This window comes from Antedon bifida, chromosome 3 (genome assembly GCF_963402885.1).
Source record: "Antedon bifida chromosome 3, ecAntBifi1.1, whole genome shotgun sequence".
NCBI classification, from domain to species: Eukaryota; Metazoa; Echinodermata; class Crinoidea; order Comatulida; family Antedonidae; genus Antedon; species Antedon bifida.
Genome location: NC_136228.1, coordinates 31,389,104 through 31,401,781, shown reverse-complemented (window position 1 = coordinate 31,401,781; position 12,678 = coordinate 31,389,104). Strand labels below are relative to the sequence as shown.

Here is a 12,678-nt window from a genome sequence, read left to right as displayed (position 1 = left end):
CCTATCTAAAATTTTCAACCCCCCTGTAAAAGAATGTCCCCCCTCTGTTTAAAGAAGTTCTGAATCGATATTCATCATTATTTTTTCATAATCGATCAGTTCTCAACACTATGTCAAATATCAATACAAAATGAATTTGGTTTTAAATCAGAATATCATAGAAATTGGAGGGGGTTCGTTTTCATGGCCTATCTAAAATTTTCAACCCCCCTATGAAAGAATGTCCCCCCTCTGTTTAAAGAAGTTCTGAATCGATATTCATCATTATTTTTTGATAATCGATCAGTTCTTAACACTATGTCAAATATCAATACAAAATGAATTTGGTTTTAAATCAGAATATCATAGAAATTGGAGGGGGGTTCGTTTTCATGGCCTATCTAAAATTTTCAACCCCCCTGTGAAAGAATGTCCCCCCTCTGTTTAAAGAAGTTCTGAATCGATATTCATCATTATTTTTTCATAATCGATCAGTTCTCAACACTATGTCAATTATCAATACAAAATGAATTTGGTTTTAAATCAGAATATCATAGAAATTGGAGGGGGGTTCGTTTTCATGGCTTATCTAAAATTTTCAACCCCCCTGTGAAAGAATGTCCCCCCTCTGTTTAAAGAAGTTCTGAATCGATATTCATCATTATTTTTTCATAATCGATCAGTTCTCAACACTATGTCAATTATCAATACAAAATGAATTTGGTTTTAAATCAGAATATCATAGAAATTGGAGGGGGGTTCGTTTTCATGGCTTATCTAAAATTTTCAACCCCCCTGTGAAAGAATGTCCCCCCTCTGTTTAAAGAAGTTCTGAATCGATTTTCATCATTATTTTTTCATAATCGATCAGTTCTCAACACTATGTCAAATATCAATACAAAATGAATTTGGTTTTAAATCAGAATATCATAGAAATTGGAGGGGGTTCGTTTTCATGGCCTATCTAAAATTTTCAACCCCCCTGTAAAAGAATGTCCCCCCTCTGTTTAAAGAAGTTCTGAATCGATATTCATTATTTTTTCATAATCGATCAGTTCTTAACACTATGTCAAATATCAATACAAAATGAATTTGGTTTTAAATCAGAATATCATAGAAATTGGAGGGGGGTTCGTTTTCATGGCCTATCTAAAATTTTCAACCCCCCCTGTGAAAGAATGTCCCCCCTCTGTTTAAAGAAGTTCTGAATCGATATTCATCATTATTTTTTCATAATCGATCAGTTCTCAACACTATGTCAAATATCAATACAAAATGAATTTGGTTTTAAATCAGAATATCATAGAAATTGGAGGGGGTTCGTTTTCATGGCCTATCTAAAATTTTCAACCCCCCTGTGAAAGAATGTCCCCCCTCTGTTTAAAGAAGTTCTGAATCGATATTCATCATTATTTTTTCATAATCGATCAGTTCTTAACACTATGTCAAATATCAATACAAAATGAATTTGGTTTTAAATCAGAATATCATAGAAATTGGAGGGGGGTTCGTTTTCATGGCCTATCTAAAATTTTCAACCCCCCTGTGAAAGAATGTCCCCCCTCTGTTTAAAGAAGTTCTAAATCGATTTTCATCATTATTTTTTCATAATCGATCAGTTCTCAACACTATGTCAAATATCAATACAAAATGAATTTGGTTTTAAATCAGAATATCATAGAAATTGGAGGGGGTTCGTTTTCATGGCCTATCTAAAATTTTCAACCCCCCTGTAAAAGAATGTCCCCCCTCTGTTTAAAGAAGTTCTGAATCGATATTCATCATTATTTTTTCATAATCGATCAGTTCTCAACACTATGTCAAATATCAATACAAAATGAATTTGGTTTTAAATCAGAATATCATAGAAATTGGAGGGGGTTCGTTTTCATGGCCTATCTAAAATTTTCAACCCCCCTATGAAAGAATGTCCCCCCTCTGTTTAAAGAAGTTCTGAATCGATATTCATCATTATTTTTTGATAATCGATCAGTTCTTAACACTATGTCAAATATCAATACAAAATGAATTTGGTTTTAAATCAGAATATCATAGAAATTGGAGGGGGGTTCGTTTTCATGGCCTATCTAAAATTTTCAACCCCCCTGTGAAAGAATGTCCCCCCTCTGTTTAAAGAAGTTCTGAATCGATATTCATCATTATTTTTTCATAATCGATCAGTTCTCAACACTATGTCAATTATCAATACAAAATGAATTTGGTTTTAAATCAGAATATCATAGAAATTGGAGGGGGGTTCGTTTTCATGGCTTATCTAAAATGTTCAACCCCCCTGTGAAAGAATGTCCCCCCTCTGTTTAAAGAAGTTCTGAATCGATATTCATCATTATTTTTTCATAATCGATCAGTTCTCAACACTATGTCAATTATCAATACAAAATGAATTTGGTTTTAAATCAGAATATCATAGAAATTGGAGGGGGGTTCGTTTTCATGGCTTATCTAAAATTTTCAACCCCCCTGTGAAAGAATGTCCCCCCTCTGTTTAAAGAAGTTCTGAATCGATTTTCATCATTATTTTTTCATAATCGATCAGTTCTCAACACTATGTCAAATATCAATACAAAATGAATTTGGTTTTAAATCAGAATATCATAGAAATTGGAGGGGGTTCGTTTTCATGGCCTATCTAAAATTTTCAACCCCCCTGTAAAAGAATGTCCCCCCTCTGTTTAAAGAAGTTCTGAATCGATATTCATCATTATTTTTTCATAATCGATCAGTTCTTAACACTATGTCAAATATCAATACAAAATGAATTTGGTTTTAAATCAGAATATCATAGAAATTGGAGGGGGGTTCGTTTTCATGGCCTATCTAAAATTTTCAACCCCCCTGTGAAAGAATGTCCCCCCTCTGTTTAAAGAAGTTCTGAATCGATATTCATCATTATTTTTTCATAATCGATCAGTTCTTAACACTATGTCAAATATCAATACAAAAAAATTTGGTTTTAAATCAGAATATCATAGAAATTGGAGGGGGGTTCGTTTTTATGGCCTATCTAACATTTTCAACCCCCCTGTGAAAGAATGTCCCCCCTCTGTTTAAAGAAGTTCTGAATCGATATTCATCCTTATTTTTTCATAATCGATCAGTTCTCAACACTATGTCAAATATCAATACAAAATGAATTTGGTTTTAAATCAGAATATCATAGAAATTGGAGGGGGTTCGTTTTCATGGCCTATCTAAAATTTTCAACCCCCCTGTGAAAGAATGTCCCCCCTCTGTTTAAAGAAGTTCTGAATCGATATTCATCATTATTTTTTCATAATCGATCAGTTCTTAACACTATGTCAAATATCAATACAAAATGAATTTGGTTTTAAATCAGAATATCATAGAAATTGGAGGGGGGTTCGTTTTCATGGCTTATCTAAAATGTTCAACCCCCCTGTGAAAGAATGTCCCCCCTCTGTTTAAAGAAGTTCTGAATCGATTTTCATCATTATTTTTTCATAATCGATCAGTCCTCAACACTATGTCAAATATCAATACAAAATGAATTTGGTTTTAAATCAGAATATCATAGAAATTGGAGGGGGTTCGTTTTCATGGCCTATCTAAAATTTTCAACCCCCCTGTAAAAGAATGTCCCCCCTCTGTTTAAAGAAGTTCTGAATCGATATTCATTATTTTTTCATAATCGATCAGTTCTTAACACTATGTCAAATATCAATACAAAATGAATTTGGTTTTAAATCAGAATATCATAGAAATTGGAGGGGGGTTCGTTTTCATGGCCTATCTAAAATTGTCAACCCCCCTGTGAAAGAATGTCCCCCCTCTGTTTAAAGAAGTTCTGAATCGATTTTCATCATTATTTTTTCATAATCGATCAGTTCTCAACACTATGTCAAATATCAATACAAAATGAATTTGGTTTTAAATCAGAATATCATAGAAATTGGAGGGGGTTCGTTTTCATGGCCTATCTAAAATTTTCAACCCCCCTGTAAAAGAATGTCCCCCCTCTGTTTAAAGAAGTTCTGAATCGATATTCATCATTATTTTTTCATAATCGATCAGTTCTTAACACTATGTCAAATATCAATACAAAATGAATTTGGTTTTAAATCAGAATATCATAGAAATTGGAGGGGGGTTCGTTTTCATGGCCTATCTAAAATTTTCAACCCCCCTGTGAAAGAATGTCCCCCCTCTGTTTAAAGAAGTTCTGAATCGATATTCATCATTATTTTTTCATAATCGATCAGTTCTTAACACTATGTCAAATATCAATACAAAAAAATTTGGTTTTAAATCAGAATATCATAGAAATTGGAGGGGGGTTCGTTTTCATGGCCTATCTAAAATTTTCAACCCCCCCTGTGAAAGAATGTCCCCCCTCTGTTTAAAGAAGTTCTGAATCGATATTCATCATTATTTTTTCATAATCGATCAGTTCTCAACACTATGTCAAATATCAATACAAAATGAATTTGGTTTTAAATCAGAATATCATAGAAATTGGAGGGGGTTCGTTTTCATGGCCTATCTAAAATTGTCAACCCCCCTATGAAAGAATGTCCCCCCTCTGTTTAAAGAAGTTCTGAATCGATATTCATCATTATTTTTTCATAATCGATCAGTTCTTAACACTATGTCAAATATCAATACAAAATGAATTTGGTTTTAAATCAGAATATCATAGAAATTGGAGGGGGGTTCGTTTTCATGGCCTATCTAAAATTGTCAACCCCCCTGTGAAAGAATGTCCCCCCTCTGTTTAAAGAAGTTCTGAATCGATTTTCATCATTATTTTTTCATAATCGATCAGTTCTCAACACTATGTCAAATATCAATACAAAATGAATTTGGTTTTAAATCAGAATATCATAGAAATTGGAGGGGGTTCGTTTTCATGGCCTATCTAAAATTTTCAACCCCCCTGTAAAAGAATGTCCCCCCTCTGTTTAAAGAAGTTCTGAATCGATATTCATCATTATTTTTTCATAATCGATCAGTTCTTAACACTATGTCAAATATCAATACAAAAAAATTTGGTTTTAAGTCAGAATATCATAGAAATTGGAGGGGGGTTCGTTTTTATGGTCTATCTAACATTTTCAACCTCCCCTGTGAAAGAATGTCCCCACTCTGTTTAAAGAAGTTCTGAATCGATATTCATCATTATTTTTTCATAATCGATCAGTTCTTAACACTATGTCAATTATCAATACAAAATGAATTTGGTTTTAAATCAGAATATCATAGAAATTGGAGGGGGGTTCGTTTTTATGGCCTATCTAAAATTTTCAATGTCAAATATCAATACAAAAAAATGAAAAATGAGGTTTTGGGACCAATTTTACTGACTCGAATAAATATATCGACCACTATTATCAGTAAAGTGAAGTTTATTGAATACTCTATACTTCAACATAACATAACATGACGACGTTTCAACCCGACCTGCGTGAACACACCACGCTGTCCGAAACCCAGGTAAGTATGGTACGCCAATCGCGTACAAAAATGTCATCACTGAAGAGTACACTGCGCAGTACTTGATGGACCAGGCTGCCAGGCAAAACAGATCAATCCAAAAATATCTGAATGATGATTGGGTATTGGTTCACTATAATCACAATCTTATTGGTTAAAAATAATAACAGAAGTTTAATAACAAAGTTAGAAATTACTTTGCATACAAATGTTGATTGCTATCCTATTGGTTGATAGTAATGAATTTAGTGAAATCCTATTGGTTAATAGAAAGTATCCTGGCAGCAATAAAAGAACGAAACCGTAATTGTTAAAACTGTTTTGCTGTCTGATCGGCTGAATCTAGATACATTTTTTCAAGTTTAACATCAACAAGGTAGGCATGAGTACCTCTCATTATATACTGTAGTAAATAAATTTCCAGCATGATAATTCAATTGGCTAGGTTGATAATTTTTTTTTACATAATTAATTAGCTGTATGAATGTATACATTTCTCCTAGAACTTGTTGAAAAACGATCTTTCTGTAAGCATATTTCTGTAAGTAATATTTTTACGATCTGACAGGTCTTGTGACATACTGTGATTTATATGTATATATTTTTCTGTTAAACTGCATTTCGAGAATAAATAAAGTTTTGAATTGAATTGAATACATCGTTTGGTTCATATTCTACTAGACTAGACATGTTGGTTTGTCAGTAGGTACTATTCTAGTAGTAGATAAAACATTTATAACATATAACCAGGGTGTTTACATGAATAAGCATATGCTTGATCATAACACAAGAATAGAATGATGTATCGTTACGCAAAATAATATAGAATTTGAGTATCCACTCATTAAATCAATTTTATTATCATTTAAACTATCAACTGGATAAACGTTTTACACATTATTGCAGACAATTTTAGGCAAAATTAATATATGCCTGTAAAAAAATAATAAAATATATTTGGTTAAATTAAAATTGTGTCCATGAAGACAATAGGTTTCAATAAGTCTTGATACAAATTAATTACTTTGGTGAAATTTATTTACACAATTATTAAGCAGTTACGTTTTATTTAAACTGGACCTTAGTTACAGTGCCTATAAATTAACTATAAACATTTGCGCATCTCCACAGTAAATGTTTAGGTTGTAAAACTATGGAAGAAGAATATGACAAGGTATATAATTACCTGAGCAATTCTAGTTATCCAGAGGGATGTTCCAAAGAGGATAAACGGAGGATCAGAAGAAAATGCCTGAATTTTGTTATACAAGGTATATAAACATTTACTACTAATTCACACCATCCCCAACTACAGGGAGGTTGCGAACAACTGTAAAAACTATTTCTCTTATAATACAGATTATAAATAATTCAAAAATAAATATCAATTTGTAGCCAAAAATCTAAAAGTAAACAAATACTCTTTAAAGGGTAAATGACTATACAGTTTTGTTTTGTTATTACAAATTAGTAGTATTATAGAACTTGTGTTATCAACGCTGACTCCATTCGTCATTGTTTTAAATACTTCTTTAATTCTTGTTTTGTTTTTCCTTTTTGTAATCTACAATAAAATGAATACAATTTGATATCAATATTAATCATTATTCATAATTATATTTTTATTAAATCTAGGAAAAATCCTTCACCGGATAATAAAGGATGGAAGAGTTGCCAAATGCATAAAAACAAAAGAAGAAGCAAAAGAAGTCTTGAGACAGGTACACGACTACCAACAGGGAGGCATCTAGGCCGAAACAAAACACACAAGATGGTGTGTGAACGTTTTTACTGGCCAGGCCAAACACTAATGATAAATGAATGGGTAAGATCTTATGAAGGTATACATTTTTTTAGAATTACAATTTCTCTTACGGTAACAGTCTTTTATTCAGTCTATTTACAATTGGAAAAATTTTTTTAAAATAAACAATTATTTACATAAATAATGTTTAGCTGTCAGACATCATATGAAAGTTTGGAGACGTAAATTGCTAGAATATATAGAACAATGTATCTTAACAATAAAATATTTTGTTTAACTTCTAGATAACAAACTGCTTGTCTTGCCAGAAAGGAGACAGCTTAAAGTCAATTTCAAGGGAACTCCAACCAATAGCAGTATGACTTTATTGTTTATTTTTATTCTGATCTAAGAATGGTTTTTTCATTACAAAAAAAAGATCATCATCAAAACATTATTAATCAAACCAGGCAACTCACTCATACTGGTTGACCAAGTATTGATTTTTAATTGAGGGTGTATGTTTCCATTCATGTTCGTTCCAAAAAATGTTTTGCAGTTTAAAAAATGCATTTTGTTTAACAGTATAATTGTGAATCTCAAAACTACATTACTTTTAAAGGTTTCAAAAATTCTGTCCTACCAGACCAACAGCATTATTTAAAATATATGTTGTAAATTAAATTTACTTGTTTTGTTTCTGCAGGTAACTGGCCCTTTTGAGATGATGGGCATTGATTTAATGGGCCCGTATAAAACATCAGACGGAGGAAAAAAGTACATATTTACCGCTACTGATTACTACACCAAATGGTGTGAGGCCTTTGTCATTCGGCAAAAAACAAGTGAGGAGGTAGAAGAGTGCATGGTAAAAATTTACCACAGACATGGTGCCGTTAAATCAATCATAAGCGACAACGGAAAAGAGTTTGTAAATAAGGTTAGTGCATTATGAGTTAAGTATATATTAAGCGTCTCTACAACAATTGGGTACACTATTAGTATGACATAGTATGTAATATATAATTCGTTGAATTTCAAATGGGAATGGAAAATAATTTAAAAAAAAGTAAATGTAATCGTTAATGTTTTTCAACACTGAAGGTTAACGAGAGACTTTGCAAAATATTGGGGGTACAACATAGGAAAACAACAGCTTACCATCCACAATCAAATGGCTTGGATGAAAGTACCAATAAAAAAATAAAGAGGTATGTGCATCTTTACAATTATAATATTCAATCAGCATGTTGAAACTAAAATAAATACCCGCCCTTGAGCGGTTGCCACATTATTGTTAACCCACAACCCTCTCTTGATGGTTTTTAAAAGTATAAAACATTTCCAGTACAATTTCGGTTATTTTAAAATTCAATTATACTCTCCCGAACACTTTTCTTTTACACCAAACCAGTAAAATTTGGCCACTAGTCCCAACTCCAGTAACATCCAGAGAAAGTGGATCACAAGGACCCCATATTGGCCGCTATATTTGATTTAAGATGACGGATAATGTTCAAAGTTCACATCAATATTCCTAAAAGGATGTGTGCAGTTGTACAAAAAAATCTTATAAACCTTCTCAATTATACTGTAACCTTCTCAATTATAACCTTCTCAATTGTATACAGATGGCAATAACAAATCCACTATTATCAAACAGTAAATATGTTTGTATAGTCATTAATTTCCATAACATCATCCAAATGTTGGTTTTATATTTCAGTTGCCTGAGTAAATTAATGGATCAAAAAAAAGATGACTAGGAAAGGTACCTGGATTCATTCGTTTTCGCCTTAAACATCAACTGGCACACGACTACAGAATACAGTCCATTTTTCCTCCTGTACCACAGAAAACCTAAAATACTAGCTGAGATAAGTGACGAAGATGAAGAGTGGGTAGGGACCAATGTATTTTTACATCCAATTTCTCTTCATCTGAGCAGAATGCCATTTGGCAGGAAACAACATCAATGTCTTGCATAAATGCCTTACTGACAACCACATTTCTAGAAGAAATAAAATTATGGTTTCAATTCAATTATTATCGTTATTATCAATTGTGCAATTTTTAATTTATTAGTGTTCTGATATTAAGTATAAATTTGTATCTCTAAAAACAGTTATCAAACCTATCGTGCATAACAGAGGCAAATGAAGAAATGATGAAAAACAGAGGCAATGCCATCAAAGAAACGACCAAAGCTGTTCTAAAAAATATAAAGAAAAAGCAGAAACAATACAAAACAAAATATGACAAAAAGTTTAAAAAAACAGCCATTGAAGTAGGTTCAAAAGTCTTAAAATTCAACCAAAGAAAACGAAATCGTTTGCAACCGAACTTCAGTGGTCCCTATATTGTTGCATCCATTGAAGGTAAGACTGTCACACTAAAAGATGAAAATGGAAGTGTTCGGGAGACCGGGAAATGATGTTAACATTCGGGAGACTCCCGTATAAATCGGGAGGGTTGGAACAATGCTATTAACACTAACAGATTATTTAAAAGGTAGATCTCAATATGTGGCTGCGTGTCAACCCACAAGGGTTAGTTTTAGGTCGAAAGATTATTTTTGAATTTAGGCCTAGGTTATTTGCAGATGCAGTTATTTTTTTATGATTTCTCTGGTATTGGTAACATTATTGAGTATTGATCTTTTTATAATAAATCATAATTTAAAACAAGAACAGCAGCAACAAGTAGGCCTACCAGGCTTGGCTAGGCCTACTAGCTAAAGGCCTAATAGCTAGGGTAGGCTAATAGCCTACTACTAGCTAATCAGTAGTAGGCCTAGGCTAGCTAGCTACTACTAGGCTAGCCTAGGCCTCGCCTAGGCCTACTACTAGTAGTGTACTAGCCTAGGTAGGTCGGAAAGGAGGCTTCTTATTTATATTATATTATATTTAATACAGTATTAATAAATAATATAGCCTATAAGTCAAAAGGCTATAAATTTAGCCTTGTTATCCTATATGCCTAGCCTAGTAACAGGGAGCTAAAATGCTCTAAACTATTTCTTTCCCTGCCTAGGCCTAGATAGTTAAAATTATAAAAACAGCTGCAGTATTGCGTAGGCTTCTCTAGCCTTATTAGATGTAGTAGAGATCGAGGCTAGACTAGAGCGTTGCATGCTGCAGAGAACACCACCCCGACACGTACGTACGTACGTACGTACGTACGTACATATATAAAGCTTAGCTTAAAAGATAGAGGGGGGTTGAAAATTATGGGCGGATTTATGTTAATAAATAACCGATGACGTCATTTGATTGACACAAGGGGGGTTGAGAATTATGGGGAGGTTGGATTTCTTAGAACAACGTCCGTGTCATCAATGAAGTGTTTACCAATTTCATTGTGCGTTACTTAATTAATAAACGCGTTCTACTAAACATTTTTTAATTGGGAAGTTTACATTAACCATTCAAATTAACAATTCTTATTTTTCCATGTCTTAATTCGTAAGTTATTATTTATGTTATGCATAAATATATTAAAGAATTCTATCATGATTAAAATTAGAGCTCCACTAACATTTGTAAGAAACGCGTCAAACATATTTGTTCACGCACTCTACACAAGGGATTTTTGAAAATTATCATAAACAATCACACGTCGTCAAAAAAATAAAGTGAAGAACAGTACCGTTTTTTACCTTATAAAATGACAAATAATAGCGTAGAAGAACGTGTTCTCATTCAAGAAATAGCTAAACATGATTTGCAAATATCTGCACTTATACAGGTTATATTTTAGCTCGTATAGTTTTGATTTATTTTGCTAAGCCTAGGCTTCTCAGAGCAGCAGTACTACATCCTGCAAAGGAGGTCGTCTGTGCACTGAAGGCGAGAATGACAAATCGAACTTACCTAGGCCTAGCCTAGGCTCATTAAATAGGGTAGAATGTCTTTAATAACGTTACTGTTTTTTTCTAAACAGGATATTCGACAAAATGTTAACACTATCGATGCGCTTGAGGATGTTCATTTGAAAATAAAGGAAGAATTAAAGATTATTAAATCCAGAGTTGAAGTGAGTCATTACATTTTATTTGATCATAAATGTATTTTTTTTTCTGTATAATGTACCACCGACGTACGGATGAATGTTACCTTTCATTTGTATATCTTTAAATCAGTTTTATATTTATTCCCAGGATCTTGATGTATTGGCAAAAGAACAAGATGATGAAAACCAGAAACATCAATACCAGAATACCGTAGATAAATATAAGAAACAAATTATCAGGCAAGTGATTCATTTCATTATTCATTTTATTATTTATTTGTTAATGTTTCAATTTGAACCCCCTTCCTATTTTATAAATTCCTCTGCATCAGACTTCACTCTCCCCAGATGACAGTTAAAAAACATACAGTAACGATTAATTAATTAGGGGTGTTGATATCACACACATTGTTTAATAACATTTATTGCCTCTTTTTTTTAGCACCCACACAGAAATTAAAAAAGCAAGACTGGCATGTAAAATGAAGATAGACCAAAATGAAAAAGATGAACTTCTTTCTGGAAGTTTAGACCCAGAACTAAAACAAAGGTGACTTTTATTATAAGTCATTAAAAATAAATAAACTGTGATTATTTAAGTATTTGTATTTGTGTTTATAAATAAATATTATATTTTATGAAGTGTATTTAGAATTTATTTGATGTATTTTGTACTTTTTAAGGAAAAAGAAGGAAAGTCGTGCGAAGACAGCGTCAACTATTACTGAAAACCTGATGGCTTTAAATAAAATGATGGTACAAAGTGTTGAACAGAGTGAAAACACAAATAAGGTTTTAGGTAAACATATGATTTATAAATAATATTTATTGCTTTCCAAGAACAGTACAATTTATGAAACAGCATAAAATATGAATGAAAATAAATACATAGAATAAAAAAAAAACATGGAAAGCAAGGGATAACCCTTTAAGCCCAAAGGCTTGTTTCCAAAGGGGTCCCCACAGTATTGTATATATAATAAATCAAATTATATAGTACTGTATAGTGAAAATAAATATAATTATTGTAATATTATAAAACAATTATTTCTTTTTCAGATAAATCATCCAAAGGCATATCAAAAGCACATGACGAATTTGAAAAAATGAATCGAGGAATTCGTACAAGTGGAAACTTTTTAACAAAATATAACAGAAGAGAACTCACGGACAAACTTTTCATGTTTCTTGCGGTGGCGCTTTTCTTTGGAACAGTTGTTTACATTATACAAAAACGATTTCTCTGAAAAAAATATATGAATATATTTAGTATTAGAAATCATGCATTAATTTTTGTTAAATATTGTATTTAAATCGATAATATATTTATGGAATTAAAATAATAAAGATTCCAAGTACATTCTCCCAATTTCGTTTCCTAAAGTTTTCCAGTAATTTTTAGGATATCGGACATATTATACATATACTGTACTACAGTAAACAACTATAATTTCACATAGCGTACAATAAAT

General features: G+C 32.0%; 1 protein-coding gene and 1 long non-coding RNA gene across 2 annotated transcripts; one reads left to right on the top strand and one right to left on the bottom strand.

Moving 5' to 3' along the window:
• Positions 1-5,373: 5,373 nt before the first annotated feature.
• Positions 5,374-9,470, bottom strand: LOC144837480 (uncharacterized). Its single transcript, XR_013611508.1, has 3 exons — positions 9,330-9,470; positions 8,971-9,206; positions 5,374-7,015 (listed from the first exon to the last, which is right to left on the bottom strand). It is a non-coding gene; the product is annotated as an uncharacterized LOC144837480 (long non-coding RNA).
• A 1,335-nt stretch (positions 9,471-10,805) lies between these two features.
• On the top strand, positions 10,806-12,600 carry LOC144837966 (vesicle transport protein SEC20-like). The gene is made up of 6 exons (XM_078693281.1): positions 10,806-10,942; positions 11,138-11,230; positions 11,355-11,446; positions 11,649-11,756; positions 11,890-12,005; positions 12,266-12,600. The coding sequence occupies exons 1-6, from the start codon at positions 10,862-10,864 to the stop codon at positions 12,451-12,453; spliced, it is 678 nt and encodes a 225-aa protein (XP_078549407.1). The 5' UTR covers positions 10,806-10,861; the 3' UTR covers positions 12,454-12,600.
• Positions 12,601-12,678: the final 78 nt, after the last annotated feature.

Coding starts and splice junctions, on each gene's coding strand:
- LOC144837966 (XM_078693281.1), top strand. CDS start 10,862: ATGACAAATAATAGCGTAGAAGAACGTGTTCTCATTCAAGAAATAGCT. Junction 11,231..11,354: donor TTATTAAATCCAGAGTTGAA/GTGAGTCATTAC, acceptor ATTTATTCCCAG/GATCTTGATGTATTGGCAAA. Junction 11,757..11,889: donor GACCCAGAACTAAAACAAAG/GTGACTTTTATT, acceptor GTACTTTTTAAG/GAAAAAGAAGGAAAGTCGTG.